This window comes from Phocoena sinus, chromosome 1 (assembly GCF_008692025.1).
Source record: "Phocoena sinus isolate mPhoSin1 chromosome 1, mPhoSin1.pri, whole genome shotgun sequence".
In the NCBI taxonomy this organism is placed as follows: Eukaryota; Metazoa; Chordata; class Mammalia; order Artiodactyla; family Phocoenidae; genus Phocoena; species Phocoena sinus.
The window spans coordinates 32,212,676-32,235,383 of record NC_045763.1 but is presented as its reverse complement, the minus strand read 5'-3'; the positions used below and the strand labels follow the sequence as shown (position 1 = coordinate 32,235,383).

The 22,708-nt window shown below is 48.7% G+C and overlaps 1 protein-coding gene and 1 non-coding gene across 16 annotated transcripts; both read left to right on the top strand.

Annotated features, from left to right (window-relative positions):
- The first annotated feature begins 6,402 nt into the window (after positions 1 to 6,402).
- Positions 6,403 to 21,938, top strand: PABPC4 (poly(A) binding protein cytoplasmic 4). Of its 15 annotated transcripts, none has more exons than XM_032643545.1 (16): positions 6,404 to 7,524; positions 10,314 to 10,507; positions 11,233 to 11,348; positions 12,593 to 12,732; positions 13,093 to 13,187; positions 13,853 to 13,990; positions 14,600 to 14,695; positions 16,419 to 16,691; positions 17,042 to 17,114; positions 17,559 to 17,678; positions 18,181 to 18,267; positions 18,362 to 18,489; positions 19,863 to 19,956; positions 20,071 to 20,201; positions 20,465 to 20,524; positions 21,627 to 21,935. In XM_032643545.1, the coding sequence occupies exons 1-16, from the start codon at positions 7,332 to 7,334 to the stop codon at positions 21,642 to 21,644; spliced, it is 1,956 nt and encodes a 651-aa protein (XP_032499436.1). In that variant the 5' UTR covers positions 6,404 to 7,331; the 3' UTR covers positions 21,645 to 21,935. The 15 variants fall into 15 exon arrangements, 11 of the variants coding, with proteins under 11 accessions (XP_032499436.1, XP_032499418.1, XP_032499492.1 ...); XM_032643527.1 differs by having other exon boundaries at positions 6,405 to 7,524; positions 17,042 to 17,129; positions 21,627 to 21,931; XM_032643535.1 differs by having other exon boundaries at positions 6,406 to 7,524; positions 20,465 to 20,567; positions 21,627 to 21,931.
- On the top strand, positions 14,966 to 15,100 carry LOC116745543. Its single transcript, XR_004347463.1, has one exon. It is a non-coding gene; the product is annotated as a small nucleolar RNA SNORA55 (small nucleolar RNA).
- Positions 21,939 to 22,708: the final 770 nt, after the last annotated feature.

Below are 22,708 nucleotides of genomic sequence, written 5' to 3'. Positions count from 1 at the left end.
ACCAAAGACTGTAGGTACCACCAGAAGCCAGGAAGAGGCAAAGATAGATTCCCCTACAGGTTTCAGAGGGAGCCTCCAGAGCTGTGAGACAAAAAATGTCTGTTTTTTCAAGCCACCCGATTTGTGGTACTTTGTTACAGCAGCCGTAGGACACTAATGTACGCACTATTTCAAACTCCTTACCAGCCATCCAGGTAGAGGTGGCTCTACCACCTAGGGGATAAAGTCTAGGGATTCTAGGGGTATGGCATGAAAACACTTTAAGATCTGGCCCTCTATCCACATATCCAGTTTTATTTCCTGCCATTCTCATCTTTCTGCAAAGTTATCAACATTAAACCACTTATAATTCTCTCAACAGATTTCCTCCTCTGGGCTCTTTGCACAGACTCTACGCAGAATGTCTTCTGCTAAGGGTCCCATTTGCATTGTAAATGCCATTTGCTTGTTTCAAACACAGGCTCAGTCAACTCACAAATAAAGACAAGGAAATGCCAATAACCATATGAAAAGACAGTCTCCCTATTAGCACCAACAGCATAACAGCAACAAAATACCATTATCTATTAGACTGAGGAAAATATTTAAAATTGATAACATTCAGAGCTGGCAAAGATGCAGGGAACTGGGCCTTTTCATACATTTCTCTCGGGAGACTGAATTACAACAAACTTTTGGAAAACTCTGGTAGTGCCTGTTAAAATTTAAAATACATGTACTCTTTGACCCTTGCAATCCCATTTTTGAGACTCTATCCAGCCAAATTAAAGGCCCTGGTAATTAAGGTCAAGATGTTCATGGCAATATTTTATCATGGCTCCAACCTGAAAACAATGTGTGTCTGTGAGTAGAAAATGTTTGAGCAAATTATGGTTCACCCTCATTGGCAAGGAACAAGTTAGATCTACCTGGGTTGACCTGAGTGCATGCCAGGTCACACATGACACAGTGCCAAGTAGATGTACATTTCTATGACCACAGAGAGAAGTATAAAAGAAATCCACAAAACAGTGATTCCGTCGGGGAGAGGGAAATTTGCCTTTATTTTTATTCTCTTCCTCAGAGTTTAGTTTGTTTCAATAAGCAAGCATTGTTCTTTAGTTTGAAAGGAAAAGTAGGTTAGATCAGAAAAAAGAGAAGGGCCCAGCTGTTCCCTTTTGGAGAGACCCTTTCTGGCCTTTTTAGTTAGTTAATTACACCCCCGCCCACCCTTGGACTTACACTATGTCCTCTCCAAGGCATTTATCATGCTGTGATGGAACTTATATGTTTGCATGCCCGCCTCTCATCTATTCATCTCTGCTCCCCATATCCAGCATATAATAGGTGTCAGGCAATTACTGGATAGATGAATAGATGGATGGATGGATGGATGAATAATCAAGTTACTTCTCTCTCTTACGATCTGCCTGACATGTTATCTGTACCTAATTTAGAGATCATTATCCATTCATTTCTGGATTTTTGGTTTCTTATGCCTGTGTCATTTCTTTCACTAGACTGCGAGCTACTCAAAGCTAGGGTCTGTGCCTGCTCCATGGTAGCTATTCTTGCAGAACCAAAGCTCTATACGCATGGGTTTATTGAGTTCTCACAACAATTCTTTGAGGCAGACCCTTTTATATATATCCCAGTTTCACTGAGCTATAATCCACAAGTCATACAATTCACCCACTTAAAGTGTGCAATTCAGTTGTCTTGAGTGTATTCACAGAGCTGTACAACCATAATCACAATCAATTCTAGAACATTTTCATCAACCCAGAATGAAACCCCCCATCTGTTAGCAGTCACTCCCCATTTCCTTCCAGGGTCCTCCCACCCCCAGCCCTAGGAACCACCAATTTACTTTCTGTCTCTATGGATTTGCCTCTTCTGGACATTTCATGTAAATGGAATCCTACAATATGCTATCTTTTGTGACTGACTCTTTCATTTAGCCTGATGTTTTCAAGGTTCATTCATGTTGTAGCATGTACCAGTATGTTATTATTATTATTCGCTGAATAATATTGCATTGTATGGATATCATAAGTGCCTGGGGACTGGGCCAAGCAAAGTGGTGGTGAGTAGGACACAACAGTATGGAGCTTCTACAACGTTATTGGGGATCTTGATAAAATGCAGATTCTCATTCAATAGGCAGGGGGTGTGGCCTGAGATGCTGCATTGCTAAGAAGCTCCCAGGTGATATCGAGAGATGCAGAGGGTTTCTACCAGCAAGGCAGGGGATTTGGGCTCTTCCTCATACACGGCACCTACTGGCTTTAACCCTGCTAGCCACCAAGATCACCCCTTTCTGGGTGGGTGAGTTCTTTCCCAACATCAGAGATTTCACATGAGGAGTCAGCATGGTGAGTGAATTAGAGCAAGGGCAGCTGGCTACTTTTGAGGGATGATTTCGTCCAGCTATGAGTGGAGCCTGCTGAGGCTTCCTTCTTTTCTCTGGACCTATTTCTGTGTCAAAGCCAGACTATGGGTCAGGAAGCCAAGCTGCAGCCTGCAGAGCTACCCTGGGCTCTGCTGACTGCAGCACACACATCCATATTCCTCCTGGGTGTCCATTTCCCTGCTTATGGCCACCAGGATTTCATGACAGGTTCCTGTTCACTGGTGCTCAGACACAGAGTTGCTGAACATACTTCTTGCAGACATGAAAGGATTAGTGTGCGTGAACTGCTTTGTCAAGCTCAGGGGTCACCCGCAAGAGGCAGGATTGTTAAGAGTCTGTAGCACATGGTCGGTGTGTTAGAGCTTCGAGAGGCAGACACCAAGATGGGATTAGGTGTGCAAGAGATTTATCAGGAAAATGCCAATGAAAGATAAAGGAGATGGGAGTAGAAGCAGGCAGGGAGAGCCTTCAGACCATGATGTAGATCTGACACCTGGTGGGAGAGTGGGAAGGAAGGATTGGGTAGGAAAATCTTCACACTACAGCGTAGCTTTGAGAGAATCTTGGCCAGGTAGATGGGGAGTCCTAAAGCTGAGGATATCCTGTAGGAGAGACTCATGCTAGGCAGGAAGAGGCCGGCACTCATACGTCCTCCATGCTCGTCATTGGCTATGGCCCTGGCGTGAACACGATGGTGGAGCCTGAGGGGCAGCAGCTGTCAATCAAATACACCCCTACAGCAGGCTTTCTGGAAGGAGTTAGGATGGCATGTTTCCATGGCTCCCAGTGTCCCACCAGCTACCAGGGGTCAAGCCGCGGACAAGTCACTCAACCTCCCGAGCCTCAGTTCACTCATTTGCAAAGTGATGGATGATAGCACTGACTTTCTATGACTGTTGTGAGCATGAAATGAAATGATGTGTGTAAGCCTCCATACATGTTAGTTATCATTATTAGTACAGGCAGACCTTGGAGATTGGGTTTCAGAGCACTGCAATAAAGCAAATATCACAATAAAGCCAGTCACATGAACTTTTTGGTTTCCCAGTGCATATAAAAGTTATGTTTACACTATACTGTAGTCAAATGTGCAGTAGCATAATGTCTAAAAGAACACTGTAGGGAGTTCCCTGGTGGCCTAGTGGTTAGGATTCCTGGCTTTCACTGCCGTGGCCCGGGTTTGATTCCTGGTTGGGGAACTGAGATCCCGCAAGCCACGTGGCACAGCCAAAAATTAAAATAAATAAAAGAACAATGTACATACCTTAACTGAACAGTACTTTATTGCTAAAAAAAATGCTAACCATCATCTGAGCTTTCAGCACGTCATAATCTTTTGGCTGCCATAACATCAAAGATCACAGATCACCATAACAAATACAGTAATGACGAAAACGTTTGAAACACTGTGAGAATTGCCAAAATGTGACACAGAGACACCAAGTGAGCAAATGCTGTTGGAAACATGGCACCAATGGGCTTGCTTGACACAGGGTTGCCACACACCTTCAGTTTGTAGAAAACTCAGTATCTGTGAAAGTGAAGTGCAATAAAACAAGGTCTGCCTGTATTATTTTAGACAGCGTGAGATTTAGAGCAAGAAAAAACTTAAGCCTCAGTCTACTCTTGCCAGCTTTTTCATCTTGGCCAGTTACTCTACAGAGCTTGGAATACTGCCTGGGGTGTAGGAAGTACTGTGCAGTGTTAGCTATTAATGTCATTATTTCCAAATAATAGTATTTATTGGATCAATTACTCCTGGGAAATGCCACACTCTAGAATGGCATTCAAGGACCTCTGCAAGATTTCAATTCTGTTTTGCAGTTTCCTTCCCCACTACACACACATACACACACACACACACACACACACACACACACACCTACGTTCTAGCCTCATTGGGCTACTCATAGCAACCTTGAAAATGTCATGTTGTAATAATACAGTATTATATTATCCACTGTCTATCAAATACTTCTTGTATGCCTGGCACTGTGTAAAGGTATATGTATACTATCTCATATCATATCTATTCTACCAATGAGGAAACTAAGCCCCAAGAGTGTAAAATGACTTACTAAGCTAACAAATGGTTTATCCGTCTCTGTACTTCTGTCTGTAGAATGATCTCCCTGCCTCCATCCATTTCTACCTTCCAAAACACGACCTTCTTTTAAAGGTCCAGCTTCATTGCTACCTCCTCCAGGAAGCTTTCCTTGGAGGATAGGAAGGGAAGAATATCTTCCCTCTAGTGGGCAGATACTGGGCCCCTCTTCCTTAAAGGGCTGACTGAGCCCATCATACAGATGGAGGAGGCCCAGAGATGTGACAACGGTCCAAAGTTGTGCTGTCTTTTGCCTGGACCAAACCTCCAAGATCTCAAAGACCCTGTCTGTGGACAAGGAAGGGTCTTCCTTCCTGAGGGGCAGAGCCATTGTTGCTTATAGGAAATAGAGCTTTTGTAGGTGGAACTGACCTCCTGCTGGGAGGATGGGGCTGGGTTTCCCCTGCTCTTACACTCAAAAAGTCTCTAGATTCAAAGCCCTTTTCACAAGTTCTATACACACCCATATTTGCTTGCTTTTCATCTCTCTCCTTCATAAGGGCAGGATGGTCCATGAATGTTTAGCTCGCATGTCTTCCCCAGCACTTGGAACAGAGCAAGACTGGCTCTTAGAAATGCCACATAAAGTTTGTTGAATGACAAATGAACGAATCCAGAAAACAAAGCTCTGACATTCCTGCTATACTACAGAGACCTCACCTGCAGCCATGTCCTCACCATGAAGTTTTTTTTCCTTCCTCTTCCCAACCCTGGACTCATTCTTTCTCTTGACAGATCATACCATCTATCCAGTACAGACCCACTGTGCTGGGATGAACAGTGCTGGCAGGCTTTAAACCACTGGGTGGTCTAGGAAGTCTTCCCTGAGGAGGGGATCTACCTATAGATGGAGTGCTCCCTAAATGTTTCTTGATTTAATACACTAACTAGAATATAAACTTCATGAGGGAGAGAGGGACTTCCTCTGCCTTGTCCATCATGGTATCCCCCAGCACCTTTATCTGGTATTGACAGAGAGTGAGCCCATTTCTTTGAATGAATATATAATACTAATATTTCTTCATTCATTTAATCAAATCAATGCTTTTCAATGGGAGTGTCTGTGTGCTTTTAGTAATTTCCATTTTTGGTCATCACAGTGATGATGAGGGTGGTTCCTGGCATTTATGGAAGAAGAGATGCCATCTCTATTATATCTTGCAATGCACGGGGACAGGGCCACATGGAATAGACTTGTCCCATGTACCACACGGCTTTCTAATGACCTGCCAGACCCTCATGCAGATGAAAAATCTTTTCATAACTATCAGAGCTTAGACCCTGACTCCCTTTTACATGGGAACAGAACATATTTTGTGCCCTTAAATATCAACTAAATTTCCAGGAACACCACTACCTTGTAAATAGAAAGATGATTGTATTTTGTTTTATTGAAGCTTTCCCCAAATTTGTTCATCTTTCCAGAGAATCCCGTCACCCACGGGCACTACTGCATTAGTAGCTGTCGTGTTCCCAATGATTCTACCTTTAGGTCCCAGTATTCTAAAAACTTCAGAACGTCTTCTCCGTTATTTGGGCCCAGTCATTTACATAGCGGAGCACCTATTATGTAACTATAATTTATCTTATGTCATCTTTATTTTACAGTTAGGCAAGACATCGATTATAAATATGATGCGTGCCGGTGGGTAACTTTATCCCTGGGTTCTAGTCCCGGAGGGGCGGGTGATTTACTCTCTACCCACTCGTAGGGAAAGCGGCCGTTGGGTCCGGCGGAGGCCCCAGCGGAGCGGTCCTCCGCGCGCCAGGGGTCGCTGTGGCGCCGCGCGGCCGTGCCGGGACCCTCTCGCGTGGCCGCCCCGCCTCGGGCCCCCGGGCCGAGTGGGCGGGCACGACTGCGCCCAGGTCGCGAGGCGCCCTTCGACCAGCAGCGCCCGGGGCGGGCGGGTATAAATGGAGCGGTGGCTCCCCCGGCCGCCTCTCTCCGCCCCGGGTCGCCGCAGTCTCCGCCGCTTTCGGGCCTAGCAGCCTGAAGGAAAAAAAAAGAGAAAAAGATAAAAAAAAAACCCGAAAACCCTTTAAAATCTTAAAAAAAAAAAGAAAGAAAGAAAAAAAAAAGAGCGAATCCTCCTCGGAGAACCCGCGGGGAAGTCACTTTTGCACGCTTCCGGCCTGCCCGACGCCGCCGCCGCCGCCGCACCTGGGCGTTCGTCGGTCCCCGTCCGTCGGTCCGGTGGTGAGCCGCTCGCGCGCCCGCGTCCACGCGCCTCAGCCCGCCTCTCGGCCGCGCCGCGTGGCAGCCCCGCGCCCGCCGCCCTCGCCCCCCGCGCGCCGGCCTCCGCGCTCCACGTGTCCGCGCTGCCCTTCGCCGGCCCGGCGTGGGAGGCGGCTGCGCGCTTCGGCTGCCCGGGGTTTGCCGAGTCGGTACCGACAAATATTTGGTTTCTCTCTTTCCTGGGTTGCTGTAATCTTAAACCGTCGGGAGCCCGAGGCCTATATTTATAGAGAAACGCACGTTCCGGAGGCCGCCGTGGGCACCACTGGGTTGCCTCGGGAAGAATTTTTGTAATTTGGAGGACAGTCCCCGTTTTCATTGTTTTCATTTTTTGCAATTGGGAGCTTCCAGACCAGAACAGCTGAAAATTAACAAACTCCCAGGGAGGGCCATATTGTTTTTGAGAGCCTTTTGTCTGCGGGTGGGCAGTCTCGTCCGAGCCGTCCCCGCACTCCTCTCCGGCCCTCGGAGCCGACTCCAGCTTCTCTGAGCTTCACTGCCACCTGTGGGCCGCGGCTCGGAGCGGAGCCCCCTTTGTCCTGTGTGGCCCCCCCTAAGAAGTCCTCCTGGCGGGGCTCGGGGTGCTGGGGGCTGGGGAGATGAACGCTGCGGCCAGCAGCTACCCCATGGCCTCCCTGTACGTGGGTGACCTGCACTCGGACGTCACCGAGGCCATGCTGTATGAAAAGTTCAGTCCTGCGGGGCCTGTGCTGTCCATCCGGGTCTGCCGCGACATGATCACCCGCCGCTCCCTGGGTTATGCCTACGTCAACTTCCAGCAGCCGGCTGACGGTGAGTGTAAGCGGTGGCCACAAGTCCGTGGGCTCTTTGGGGACCCTAAGATTCCTTCTCCGGGCAGGTCCCCACCCCCGTGGAGAGGGCATCGCGACAGCACGTTGCCACAGAAGCCCTAGTCGGGGACGAGCCATGGGAGTTGAGAACGCGGGATCCTGGGATCAGACGACCAGAGTTTCAGTCTTGCTTCCACAACACTTGCTAACAGGGTGACCTTGGGCTAATGGGTGCTGGTGGGGTTGGAGCCCAAGGAGGCTGTAAAACAGGACCAGAAGGAAGTCGCTGTCATTCCGTATGTGGGCGGTTTGCTCTGTGAGCCTTGCCTGGTCAGTGGCCAGGTGTTCGGGCCCCTCACAGGCCTGCGGAAGGGACAGGATGATTGAAACACAATTACTTAAAAACTTTTACCTAGGCAAAGCTGTTGCCCCCTCCCCTTACTGTACCCTGGGCTAAGAGTCTTTGACTTTGTGCTGGTAAGGGGTTTTTTCCGGTCAGGTAGAAAGTAGGGGAACAATGTTGTGTGTTGAACTTGAGCAGGCACTTGTGTTAGCCCCACCAGAGAGTGTGTGGTGCTGGGCCAGCTCCCTCCTCTGCGTGTTTGCCACCGGGGCGGAGGAGTTCTTTCTCTGGACAAGCCCTGGGCTGTGGAGCGTGGTCCGCAGGTAGTCTGGGGAAGCGCCTCTTGGAAATCCGCTAGGCTGGTGGGGATTATGGCCTCAACCTGTGCACAGTGCTTTATACTTGACAAAACCCTTTTACTTCATCCCATCTGAAGAAAATAGGACTTCTGAGGGAGAAAAGCAGCTGCAAAAGGTGGGAGGCTAAGCTGGGACTGTGGGTGCAGTGCTCTGCCAGCCCTGACTGGGGCCATAGCCTGGAGCGTGGAGAGGTATGCTGCAGGCCTGGCCCGAGTGAGGCCAGAAGAAACCTAATCAGGGGCTGCACGTGACTCCAGAATAAAAGGGAACAACTGTAGAGACCATTACTGGGAGAAACAAGCCATTCTGTGGCCAAGGATCTCCGGGTCCCTATTTTTGTCACCACTTTGTTCACTGTCCGTGAAGCACAGAGAATGTCACTTGCCCAGGATGCAGCTGAGACCAGAGAATTGGACTTGTTGAGAGACACAAGGCACTGCTACCGTCAGTTCAGTGTGCTCTGAGTTGTGTCTGGCCACAGGGCACAAAGAAGGTAGCTGAGTGTGGCCTTTTAAGGGGGGAGTAGTGGGCACATTGGCTGTTGTCTGCCTCCTTGACTCTTCTGAGCAAAAGTCCCGTCACTTAGAGATAGTAGCAGAAGCCATTGGTTAGTGTGTCTGCCAACACATACCTCTGCAGGACCTCTCCCTGCTATAAATAAGTGCAGCCAGATTTGTCAGACTAAGCCGAGTTGCCTTGTGCAGCCCTCTCCGGAAATAGACAGGAGCTGTGTTGAAATGGGCTGCTAATTCACGCAACACAGTTAGGGGTCCCAGGCTGTGGATCACAGAGTCCTCACAAGCAAGCCCTTCTTTCTGTCCCGGACTTGCACTGACTTGGATCTGCCGTCCCCACTTTCCCTGATCTCCTCCCCTCTCATGCTGAACCAGCCCACCTGAGGAAAGTGGGAAAGATGGTTGGAAATAGGGCAAAGGAGATACCTTGCTGGCTGACTGGACAGCTGAGCCTGTGGAGGGGCAGAGTTACGGATTGTGTCCCTGTTTTAAGTGAGATGGTGCCTTGAGGTGGGAGAAACACCCTCTACCCCCATCCCTTCATGGAGGAGGAGATTCTGGGAGATGTCGGTGCATAAGTCAGGGGAAGTGGGTGTGGGTCCTTTTTACTACCAGTAAAGAGAAGTGTTCTGCTGACAGGTAAGGGTTATTTTGGTCTCTGGTTCTTTAAATGGTCTCCGTGGTGTATACATGGATTGGGTTGGGAAGCTAAGGAAGCATCCCCAAGCGCTGGGTTGAGAACTTCGTTGGGCACCAGGGCGTTTGAAAGTCCTGGAATTCCGTAGAATGCAGATGAAGACTTCTAGGTAGCCTAGAAACCACTAGGTGCAGGGCCTGCCTCCACTGTCAACTTAGGCAGAAAGGGGTTGCAGTTTCATCCTTCTTGTCCTGATGATACAAAGAACATTTCCATGTGTGGCCATCATTTTGATGATTGAGGCTTTTTTGTCAGAATCGATTTCTGTTCTCAGAAATTGAAAATATAAGAAACTGGGCTGAATTTGGAGATAGCACATTTTCCCCAATCGAATGCTCACAGGTTTTTTTAGTCATTTGTCTCATAGACAGGCTGTAAACTAAGTGACAGCTAGTTGATGATGCTGATGCAATACCTTACTGAAAAATAATCAGAAAGTCTGCCATTAGTTTCTTAGTCAGTAGTTAGCTATACCGTTTAGCCATCCTGAACATAAGTTTGTCCATTTTATAAGAGGGATCATTTCACCTCTTCCACCTCCATCCTGGTGGGCACTAGGCTGCAAAGTCCTTTATAAATGATAAAGCTTAGTCAAATGTGAGGCGTTACTTGATCCTGGTGCTATAAACCCATTTAGATTATCTTGCATATAACCTCCTTACCCCAGAGGGGTTGAGACTTCTGCCACGAAGGAGGACGATTAGCTAGAACTTAGCCTCAGTAGCACTGCAGCCTAGAGGAATCTGATGTCCTTTAATTTTGATAGAGTTGAATTTCATCAGAGTGCTTACCTTGAAAGTTCTGGAGTTATCTGTTCCTGGGATGGTGGCAGGTAACGTTTTATATCCTTGACTGAAATATGTTTCTCTCTTGCAGCTGAGCGGGCCTTGGATACCATGAACTTTGATGTGATTAAGGGAAAGCCAATCCGTATCATGTGGTCTCAGAGGGATCCCTCTTTGAGAAAATCTGGCGTGGGAAATGTCTTCATCAAGAACCTGGACAAATCTATAGATAACAAGGCACTTTATGATACTTTTTCGGCTTTTGGAAACATTCTGTCCTGCAAGGTAAACACTGATTAAATGATTTCAGCAGAATAATTACAGAATCATGAAAACAAATACCAGATGGGGAATTGCTTGGAATTGGGTGACCGGGTATGATAATTTCCAAAATGCTGGAAATGGCTCTGAAGTCTAAAAGTTCACTGCAGCAAACCTCGGTGCCACAGCCCAGCATAAACCAGCAGGCGCTTTCGTGTCTTTGTTTATTCTTCCCTCTGCCTGAAATATCCTTCCTGTTTTCTAGCTTTGGAAGGCATCAAAAGGTTTCTCCTGGGGAGTGGGGGGCTGGAAAGTACCAGAGCAATGCCTCTGGTCTCCAGGAAGCTGTACTTAGTCATGTTAGAAGCATGAATTCACCCTCTTCCTTCTCCACGCACCTGTTTATGTGGAGCATTTTGTACAGCTCGTGTGGTGGTGGTTTACATGTCTGACTCCACACTAGACTGAAATTCTGTTGTGGGCTTGGAAACTGGTTTGTCATTCTGTAGCCCTGTGGTTTTGCACCCAGATCTTAATATATTTTTTTAATGAAGTAAGAAGACATTTGGAATAGAAGGAGCTTAATGGTGGCTACCATTTTTAAATGGAACATTATTGGGTACCTGCTGTAGTCTCCTGCCTTTTGAACATGGATGGGCTAGAGGCCTCTCAGACCCAGGAGCCCACACGGCTCTCGAGTCTCTGCAGCTGGGCAGTGGCGCTGAAGTGGCCCGCCTTGTTTTTGACAGGTGGTGTGTGATGAGAACGGCTCTAAGGGTTATGCCTTTGTCCACTTCGAGACCCAGGAGGCTGCCGACAAGGCTATCGAGAAGATGAATGGCATGCTCCTCAATGACCGCAAAGTGTGAGTGTCCCAGTCCGGAGCAACAGCCGTCGCATGAGCCAGCCGTGGCCCCACCTCGGTATTAACTGGCACACACAAGGCGGCTACTGGTTCTCGGCCCAAGTGTGGCCTGCTCCTACCTCTCCACTCCAGGGCTGGTGAGTCTCCCTGCCCGAGCCATGGCAGCCCTTTTGACTCGCCAAGGTGGGCTTTCTGCCCAAGCCATGGCTGGCCTGCCGCCTCTCCCTTAAAAGCATCCGTCTGTGGGTTTTGTGAGCGTCGGCAACAGGGGCTGGCTGGAAGGCAGCTCTTAAGCCCACTCTGAGCAGGGGTCTTGGCCAGCAGCAGAGTGGAGAGGGCCCTGGACTGACCAGGAGCTGTGTACTAGTCATGTGACCTTGGCCTTCTGTGATTCAGGTCTTTCCGTGGGGTCACTCGCTAGGGGTTGATGCAAATTGTCCCCTCCACGTGGCTAACTTATGACTCAGTGGTCTTCAAATACGAGGCTGGCTCCACAGCAATAATTAATTTGGTTACAATGAAAAGTCTTATCCCATTGCAGAAGACTGTTCGTAATAGACCTTGTTGCTTTGGTGTGGTTATTTCAGAATGGAGAGATGGGGATCTTAGTTAAGCCATGCAGGGAGAGAAGGGACAATAAATCTTGGTTGTGACAAGCAAGAGTCATTTCTGTCCTTTGTGTTACCGCACAGACCAGGGGATGGCTTGTGTTAGTGATGTGCGTGTGCCCAGTGGTCAGGTCTTCTAAAGGTATCACTGGAAAAAAGCCTAAAGGTTTTTCATGTATGGATACCTTTCCCTGTTAAGTGTAAACAGCACCAAAACAAAGTAAGAAAAGCAAAGGCTACCTCTTAGTTCACTCCGACAGTCTCACTCCTAGGATTAACCACTGTTAACAGTTTGGTTTGTATCCTTCCAGACCTTTTCTATGCATTTACATAGATGCACAGAAATGAACGTTTTAAAAACATGGTCTTCAGGTTTCTTCACGAAGGCAGTGTGATGTGGTAGGAGGAGCCCTGGCCTGAGCCAGGAGCCCTGGGGCTGGTCCTTGTAGGACAGTCCTGCCTCTTTCTCTTTCTGCTGGGGAGTTGGGACGTCTCTGAGCTTGCTCTCTTGGTGGTTGGATGGGAACTCGTGTGTTTTAACCTCTCCTGTCAGCCTTTAACCTGCGTTCCTTCGGGCCCCTGGAAATCGTGTTTTGTTCCTCTGAGTGATCACTGTTTTTCACGGTTTCTTTTTAGGTTTGTGGGCAGATTCAAGTCTCGAAAAGAGCGGGAAGCTGAGCTTGGAGCCAAAGCTAAGGAATTCACCAATGTTTATATCAAAAACTTTGGGGAAGAGGTGGATGATGAGAGTCTGAAAGAGCTATTCAGCCAGTTTGGTAAGTCAGGGTCCTTTGTCCCATGTGTCCCCTTTCACGGTCCACCAGACCTGGAATTCCTCTATTTTTACTTAACAGATGAGCCCACCCAGACCCAGAAGTAAAATGCCTTGTATGACAAAGGCCACAGGGTAGATAGGAATAGACTCCAGGCCTTGGCTCTTGGCTTCATCCTACTTTGTCCCATCCCCAAGGCCATCTCAGCAGCTTGGTCAGAAGTAGAAGGCCAGGCATGGTGCCTCTTTCTTAGAGTCCATCTGGGCTCAGCAGGAGCTTGTTTCAAGTGGGCTCCTAGAGAAGCCTTCTCTCCTTGAGCTGTGATAGAGATGCTGTTACTAATAGTTCTGTCTTTGGTAACAGGTAAGACTCTAAGTGTCAAGGTGATGAGAGATCCCAGTGGGAAATCCAAAGGCTTTGGCTTTGTGAGTTATGAAAAACACGAGGATGCCAATAAGGTGAGAGCACCATGAGGGTCGGGGAGGATTTGTAGGGAGTGGCCCTAGTGTGTGGACAGGGCCTTGCCAGCACATGGTAGAGCTGAGCTGTAATTGTCTGAGTACCTAGTAGTGATGCATGGTCACTGTGCTCTGGAATTGTCTTCCTGAGGGATTTCACATTAACTGTTTTCAAAGCACTTGGCATGTGCCCATCACCTCAGCTGTTCAGCCCTGTAGGTTGAAAGAGTAGGGCAGGCATTTGTTCCCATTCATAGGTGAGGGAACCAAGGGCCCCGAGTTGCTGATCTGATAAAAGAACAGTAGCCGCTTCCGGGAGAACCATTGTGCTAGGCCCTCAACGTGTATCACTCAATACCCTGAAAGAACGTAAGGAATTTAGTGGCAGCCAGATGATCAACCTAGGCTCATGTCTACCGTGCTTGTATTTATACAGCTGTACAGTTTTTTCACTGAATTATCTGGACCAGTGACCCATTTAAATATTAACCCCATTTTACTGATGAGGAAGTTTGGATTGGCTTAGCTGACTTCAGAGTGAAATTAATTTTTAGCCCTGTAGGGAAGATTTTTTTCTCTCAGAATATTTGGTGGGACTTAACAGACCTCCAGAGCAAGGCCCCTGCCTCTGCATCTTGATTTAAAATCATGTATTTCCTCTTCAGGCCGTGGAGGAGATGAATGGAAAAGAAATCAGTGGGAAAGTCATTTTCGTCGGCCGTGCACAGAAGAAAGTGGAACGGCAGGCCGAGTTAAAGCGAAAATTTGAACAGCTGAAACAGGAGAGAATTAGTCGGTATCAGGTAAGAGGTGGTCGCAGCCCAGCCTACCAGCAGGGGCTGTACCACGAGATGTTGGCAAAAGCATCCTTAGTTTGGCAGGCTTTCTTTTTGGGGACCATGAGTCTCCTCTTCTCATTTCTCTCAAGATCATCAGGTTTAACAGGATGTACCTACCAGATACAGCAGCGGTTCTGGAACAAGGATGAAGATAATTTATTCATTTAGGGACTCTATTCTGGAAGCCTCAGCCTGTTCTTAGTCATGTGCGTTCTGTTTACTTAAATGATACCACTTTGTTTGGAACGGTGTAAGGAGAGCCCTGCTAGGTCAGTGGTCAGCCAGACCAGCTGTGAGAAAGGCTGGGACTGTATCGATGGTCCTGTCAGAGTCTTCAGCAGTAGATTCTCAGCCTTGAGCCTGCATCAGAATCCCCTGCAGGACTTATGAAAACAGATTGCTGGGTCCCACAGCTTCTGATTCATTAGGTGTGGGTTCTGGCCTGAGAATTTACATTTCTGACAAGTACCCAGAGATACTGCTATTGCATGTCTGGAGCCCATATTTGGAGAACCACTGTCTTAGGAAATGTGTGAGGTATAGAAGTGCAATTAACAGATCTTTCTGCTTCAGGGGGTGAACCTCTACATTAAGAACTTGGATGACACCATTGACGATGAAAAGTTAAGGAAAGAGTTTTCTCCTTTTGGATCAATCACCAGTGCTAAGGTATTTTATACTGAGATGTGGGGATTGAAAGCAGAAGTTGTAAACTTGCAGAGGTTTATTGCATTTGCTTCATTGAAGGAATAGGATCTAAATTTTCATTTCTGAGAGTAGCTACCACATTCATCTAGCAAATTCCTCCTGGCATTCGGTTACCCATCTGAGTATATGCTCTGGAAAATGACATTTTGTTAGGTTAACATTGCACTGTCTCCCAAGTACTGGGATGTGGAGATGCATCTGACTCAGTGCCTCCCTGCCAGCCCCCCAAGAGCACCTGAATCTTTCCCATTCTTTGCTGCTTTGTGCTGGTGTGGGGACAGATGGTGCCACAGCATGAGCAGGGGAAATCCAGACGGGTTGTCTTTCACTTGTCTTGAGGCCTGTCTCTACAACTCTGCCACACTTATTCCTTGAACGAAGGTGTTTGAGGATTTTGGAGCTGGGGTTGGGAACTTCCATCTGGTGTCCTAAAGAAGGAGAGGGGAGTGGAAAGTTTGTTTTTCCGTGTTTTGCATTGTGCGTCATCTGCTTGATTTTCTTTGATAATGATAGCAACTGAGTTAGCTGGGGGAGTAAGTACAACCCCCCTTGTGAAGATAAGGATGAGAAGGGAATGCTGGTTAGGTGAAGAGTTGTATTGTGTGTCCTTGGTGCTTTGGGTGTGTGGTGGGCACTGATGGCATCGGAAAGTTTTGGGGCATAGCCTGTTGCAGACTCTATACCTGCTCCACAGAGGTGAGGCAGATGTCACAGAGTCCTCCAGGGGATGAGAAAGGAGGCCAGTGGGCCGGTAAAGACTTGGTGACCCTGCCCTGGCCCTTAGCTTGTCACTCACAACCCAGGAGCATTATCAGTGGTCGCAGGGCGTTGGCCAGAAGCCACCCCCAGGAATTTCCTCAGTTCCTCACCCCCTCCCTCCTGTCACCCCCGTGACGGGCCTCCAGCAGCACAAGGAATGATAGTCTCTCTTAGCGGACCGGCACAGGAGTCAAGATGGCATTTGCAAGAAGAGAGCAAAAGAACCGTATCTTGAAGTTTCCCGGCACCATGCCCAAGATCAAGGTGTCACATTACTTTCACACACCTTACTGGTCCACCTCGTTGGTAGACAGGTGTTGGGTTGATACACATCTTTACTCCCATGTCCTCCACTTCAGGAGGCTCACCAGGCGGTGAGCTAAGACATGAGTGAAATGTAGAGATTACAGAGTGAGACTAGAATCCAGCTGCTTGTCTCCCGGCTGGTTGTAGTTCTGCTGTGTTTATTCTCATTGAATTAATGGTGGCAGTCATTGATTTTATGACTCCTGCCCACATGTATTTCAAAAGCATGTCCTAACCTTGCTAAGAGCTTACTAAGTTTTGTTCACCAAGGTCTTGGGCAGATGAGTTTTACAAATAAGTTGCTTGATGCTAATGTCCAGATCTCTGTGAGTTCCCAGAGATAGCTATGCTTCTAGGTACGAGGAAACATCTTCGGGTTCCTGGTTCAACCATTAGCCATATCACAGTATTTGGGAACTTGAGTCACGTGGGGATCTAAAAAGGAAAAAGCTTAGTTTCTCCCTTTAGACTTTGTGATTCAGTTGGTGACTCAGTTGGTCTGGGGTCCATTGTGGGACTGGACTGTGAAGCCTTGACCTAGACCTGGTAACTCTTGGAGTGGAACCCAGGTTTTAACACACAGACACCTTTGTGCTAAGTGGCTGGTCTCGTTTTGTAGGTGATGCTGGAGGATGGGAGAAGCAAAGGGTTTGGCTTTGTCTGCTTCTCATCCCCTGAAGAGGCAACCAAAGCAGTCACGGAGATGAACGGACGCATCGTGGGCTCCAAGCCACTGTACGTCGCCCTGGCCCAGAGAAAAGAAGAGAGAAAGGCTCACCTGACCAACCAGTATATGCAGCGGGTGGCCGGGATGAGAGCGCTCCCCGCCAATGCCATCTTAAATCAGTTCCAGCCTGCAGCTGGGGGCTACTTTGTGCCAGCAGTTCCACAGGTGGGTATGCAGTATGCTCATGTCTGCTTGGAACCTGCCTGCTGATAGCTGCTCCTATAGTCCGCAGTGGTTGGGGAGAGGGAGTTTTGGATATTGGATTCTAGAATGTCACAGTAAAGATCCTTCAAATAAAACAAGGAAGGACTTAACTCGTGGTTGTGCACACACAGTGACAGGGGTAAAGTAAGAGTCCCTGTTAACTGGCTGTCCCTCCCCCAAGCTCGAGTAGAGAGCGCCTCTGTCCTGAATAATTAGCCTAGGGCCCGGTAGTGAGATGAGGTGAGATGAGATACTTCTCGAGTGTGGCTTCAGGTCCTTAAATAAAAGGGCTTGGCTGCTCTTTCTTACAGGCTCAGGGAAGACCTCCATATTACACACCTAACCAGTTAGCACAGATGAGGCCTAATCCACGCTGGCAGCAAGGTGGGAGACCTCAAGGTAGGTGGTGGGGAACAGTGATTTGATCGCCCAGGATGTACCTGTCCTGGCCTCCCCTCCCTGCCCCCTCTGAGGCACAGCCTAGGTTCGGCTGTGTCGTTCATCAGTGACGTGCATTTTTTTAAATTTATTTATTTATTTTTATATCTTTATTGGGGTATAATTGCTTTACAGTGGTGTGTTAGTTTCTGCTTTATAACAAAGTGAATCAGTTATACATATACATATATCCCCATATCTCCTCCCTCTCGCGTCTCCCTCCCTCCCCCCGCCTCCCTATCCCACCCCTCTAGGTGGTCACAAACACCGAGCTGATCTCCCTGTGCTATGTGGCTGCTTCCCACTAGCTATCTGTTTTACGTATGGTAGTGTGTATATGTCCATGCCACTCTCGCTTTGAGTGACGTGCATTTTTTGTCTCTTCACCAGGCTTCCAAGGAATGCCAAGTGCTATACGCCAGTCTGGGCCTCGTCCAGCTCTTCGCCATCTGGCTCCAACTGGTAATGCTCCGGCCTCTCGTGGCCTCCCTACTACCGCTCAGAGAGTCGGTGAGCAAACTGGCCTTGAAGTGTGGCCCGGGGAGGAGGGAGTCAGGACGACTAGGCTCTGCTCAGGGTTGGTCAGTTCGTTGGGCTCACCGTGTTGTCCGGTCCTGGTTCTTTACTCTTAGCTGTGTGCTTAGGTGGGTACTTAAGGAGCAGGGAACCAGTATGAGTTCTGAGTGTTGGTTCCTTTTAAGATTCTTTGCCTCATCGGTGACTCACCTGAACAAGGTCAGTTGTAGAAATTTGTTAGCTGAATGACGACAGAAGCAGCCTGTTCTTTGGGTGGGGTTGGGAGATTCAAGGGACTTTTTTGCAGATTATGTCCTGTGTTCCAAGAGGTGGCAAGAGTTGTATGTTTTCTGTTGGCTCTTCCTCGAAAGTAGCGGTAGTGGCCCCATGTGTGATGTGTGCTGTATGAACATGCTTTGGAATTGCTCCTTCCGTGGGACGTGGCCAGTTGGACATCTGCTGCCAACACTGATGTGCATTTGCTGGTCTGTTGTAGGGTCTGAGTGCCCGGACCGCTTGGCTATGGACTTTGGTGGGGCTGGTGCCGCCCAGCAAGGGCTGACTGACAGCTGCCAGTCTGGAGGTGGTATTGGATGCACACAGAATGGGGAAAGATGGGATTTGACGGGTCTTTGCCCAGACCGATGGGCTTTAATTTTACTTGTCCTTTTCCTAAGGTGTTCCCACAGCTGTGCAGAGCCTAGCGCCTCGTGCCGCTGTTGCCGCCGCTGCTCCTCGGGCTGTTGCACCTTACAAATACGCCTCCAGTGTCCGCAGCCCTCACCCCGCCATCCAGCCCCTGCAGGTGAGGTCCATCAAACAGAACCCTAGAAGGGTCCCCCCTGCTTCCACGTGATTCAAAAGCTGCCTTGCTTGGATTCCCTCAACGGGTATTAAATGCCTGCTCTGTGTCAGGGAGCCGTGTCCCGTGTGGTGACCCTGCCCTTGGGAGACTCTCTAGTGGGAGAGAAGGGGCTTGCACGTGTTCTTCTGATAATGGTTGGCTTAGTAATGCCCCCGAGGAGGCAGCTGTGCTTCCTGCTCTCCTCACCGTGTGCGTGGGCTCTCTCAGCTCTTTGAAGCTTCCATTTCACTTTCACATCCAGTGGTCGAATTGATCCTTAGCTGCTCTCCAGGTGACTGGGTGGCAAAGAACATCTTAGATGAAAGGTTCATCTTCAGAGGTATTAGGCTGGGTGGAGGAATTGGACCTGGATCTCAGGTTCTCTAAGCTGGAGCTGCTATCTCTAGAGTTGTGCCTCTCAGGCAGGCCAAGCAGCGAGCTTGTGGCAGAACTCTGTAGTTTGCTTGGAGGAGCTGTGCTGGGCCTTGCTTCCTCCTGCTCTGTGTTCTGAGTTGGAAATTTCCCAGAACTTGGCACTATGAGAAATATTTTTGCCTATAAGACCCTACTTTTAGCACTGTGACTGGTATTGACGGTCCTCAGCATTTAATACAATAAAAACATGCGGTTCATGGGCTTCCCTGGTGGCGCAGTGGTTGAGAGTCCGCCTGCCGATGCAGGGGACACGGGTTCGTGCCCCGGTCCGGGAAGATCCCACATGCCGCGGAGCAGCTGGGCCCGTGAGCCATGGCCGCTGAGCCTGCGCATCCGGAGCCTGTGCCCCGCGGTGGGAGAGGCCACAACAGTGAGAGGCCCGCGTACCGCCAAAAAAACAAAACAAACATGCGGTTCAGTGAAAGTGATACAGGATGTAATTATAAGCATTTTCCTATTCATGTCCTTCGACCCAGTCTCTACTGGGAATTCACCCTAAAGGAAAACTAACTTTCAGGAAAGGGCTACACATACAAATGTTCATGGTATCTTACTTATTAACAAGGCTTCAATGTCTTGGGCAGCCTTGGGTAAATTATGATCGTTGTAGCCTTGAGTAAAGTAAAATCATTTGGTAAATGACTGTGTAGCATTGTAGGTTTTTCTTAGTCATTTCCCTTCTCCGAATAGCACGTGGCATTTTAACTGTGGTTGGTTGTGTTTTTTGCTCACACCACTCTGTTCCTCTCCCTGAATCCCCAAGACTGCAGTCAGTTCCCTGACAGCAAAGACAACTACCTCCTTCTCCTCTTTAACTCAGTAGACTCGAGTGGTTGTGCACATGACCACTGTCCCTGTACTTACCCGGGTGCTAATCCGCCGCCTCTCCTGGTTCCCAGGCACCCCAGCCTGCGGTCCACGTGCAGGGGCAGGAGCCGCTGACCGCCTCCATGCTGGCTGCAGCACCCCCGCAGGAACAGAAACAGATGCTGGGTGAGTGACCCACGTGCTTGCAGAAGAGGGGGTCAGAGCTGCTACTGACCTGGACACCAGCGTCCCTTCTCTACTGGGATGCCACTGGGTTTTTCACAGAATACCTTCCCACAGGTGAACGTTTGTTCCCGCTCATCCAGACGATGCACTCAAACCTGGCTGGGAAGATTACGGGGATGCTGCTGGAGATTGACAACTCGGAGCTGCTGCACATGCTGGAGTCCCCCGAGTCTCTCCGCTCCAAGGTGAGCAGGTTCCCAGACCCCCGCGGCTTCCGCTCACTCGGCTCAGGAGGACAGGGGGTGGCCTTGGACACCCAGGGGTGGCAGAGAGAAGGGTCTGCTGCCCCTGTGACCTCCTCGTGCCTCGCCTGTGACCTGAGGGCTGCTGGCGCGTGGGTATCTGGGAGAGTGGTCAGCACCAGGAGAGGCCACCGCTGGGCCTGGGCGCCAGGGAGGGGCGGAGGGGCTCTCCTCAGGTGTCACTGACCACCTGGAGCTTCTCACAGGTGGATGAAGCTGTGGCGGTCCTACAGGCTCATCATGCCAAGAAAGAAGCTGCCCAGAAGGTGGGCGCTGTTGCTGCTGCTACCTCTTAGACAAGGACAAACCGTATGTTTGGCTCTTTATTTTCTGCAATGGTTATGACTCTTGAACCATCTCCCTGAAAGATTAGGGGCAATGTATATGTAGAGCCATGTTTCTATCCCTTAACCTGATAACTTGGGCAGGCTGTCACCTGGGTTTTTTCTGTCACCTGGATGAGTTAATATGCAACAAAGAGAGTCCTGGTGGTAAATTAGAAGACACAAACAACAGTTTTCTCCATAAAGAGCACCTGGTTAGATCTTTCTCAAGAATCACCTTGTCTGTCTCGAATAATGGTGGATATATGAGGCATTGTCGTAAACCGATCCCACAGCCTCATTTCTATGAACATCTCCCTAGTTTGGCTTGAGGTTGTGAGGTCAGTTGTGTGGCATCCACAGTTTAGCTCTGGAAACACAGCGGGCAGAGGCCTTGGTGTCAGAGTGAGAGAGACAGACACACCTGGCTACAGTTACAAGGTGTGTTCCCATCGACTTCTGCATTTGGGGGCCAGGGCCTCTGTCTGCAGGGACTTGGGGCAGTGAAGCTTAACTAGGACCTCTGACGAGGACTGGTGGTTGCCTCCAGATGGGGAAAAGAGAGGACCAAATGAACATGGGCAGAGGCAAGGGAAAAGAGCACATGGTAAGGGCCAGAGCTCGTGTGTTGGTAGGGTTTGACTTGGCATAGTCATAGCCCCTTGTCAAGGGCCTGAGCCCTGTCATTTTGAGTTTAAGCAAGGATGGCCAGGAAGGGTCAAGGTTGGGGCTTTACATACAAGTACCCTCGAAGGCACTGGTTCTTAACCAGGGGTGCCTTCTCAGAGGACATTTGCCAATATCTGGAAACATTTTTGGTTGTCACAACTGGGAATATTACTGGTATCTAGTTGGGAAGAGGCCAGGGATGCAGCTAAACGTCCTGCAATACACAGGACAGCCCCCACAGAAGAATTATCTGGGCCAAAATGTCAGTGGGCACCAAGGCTGAGACCCTGCTCTACAGTACTTACATCAGAGATTTCCGTGCGTCTCTGAGGTTTTTTTGATTTTGTATTCATAGTGTCGGTGCTTTTCTTTTCAGGATTCAAAAGCCAAATAAACCCTCATGGAATTCAGCTCAAGGTTTGAAGACGTCCTAGCTTGTCCTATGGACCTCAACACCAAGAACCACAAATTGCAAATTTAATAGGTCATTTTGTATCAAAAGGTCAATTATGAAGCACCTAGAATTTTTCAATTAAAAGAATATATTCTCTGGGTTCTGATATGGCCCAAACAGTGTTAACTTTTTTTTTTCTATTGTGAGTTTGATTTTTTTCTCCCCAGAAACTGGTTTTATTTGATGTACCCAAGTTTTAAGTTTCTCAATAAAGAAAAAATCTCCATAAAACTGCCTCTGTTTTTCTCTGACCACAGTTTTCTGTATAAATTCCAGTTTTCACTGCAAGTAATTTTTGGATGTAAATAGGGTCAAGTGAAGTTCTGTATATCTTGCCATCCTTTCCTGATGGTTGTAAGATTATTTTGGATTAGCAAGGTGTGCAGAACTGTCCCATTGTGTTCTACTGTGGGAGGACCTTTATAGTGGGAACAGAAGTCTAGTACAGCCACAGCAGACCTTGGGTCTGGCACAGGAAAATCGGGGTAAAGGGTGGCATTGGCGTGCTTTCCAAGGACACGTGGTGAGACACGCAGAACCTATCTTGCCTCTCCCTTCTTGGACTGTGTTGCTCGGGGTTTGCCAGTCCCCTCTTATCTCCTACTGTCAGTTTATCCTGTAGGCAGGTCCACTTGCTCAGATTCTGCAGCTGGCAGTAGGAAAAGTTTCCAGAGATCCAAGTGGCTGGAGGCCTAAATGTTCTGTGGTTCCTTCAGTCCTTGAAGCGACCTTAACCTGGTCAGGGTCAACTACTCTACTTGCCCTCCCTGTCCTGCAGCAACACTTTTTTTTCCCTTCTTGAAACTTAGCAGGCTGTCCTTCCTCAGGGTCTTACCCAGGTGGTCCCTTTCCCTGCAATGTTCCCTGGTTTGTGCCTCTTGGTAGGTTCCCCCTTTTTCTCAAGGTATGCTTTCACCTTAACCGATGTAAAGGCCCAGTCTAATGTAGGTTCCCCTGTTTTCTAGTGTCCGCAGTTAATGCGAGTGTGTGTGTTTCTTCTATTA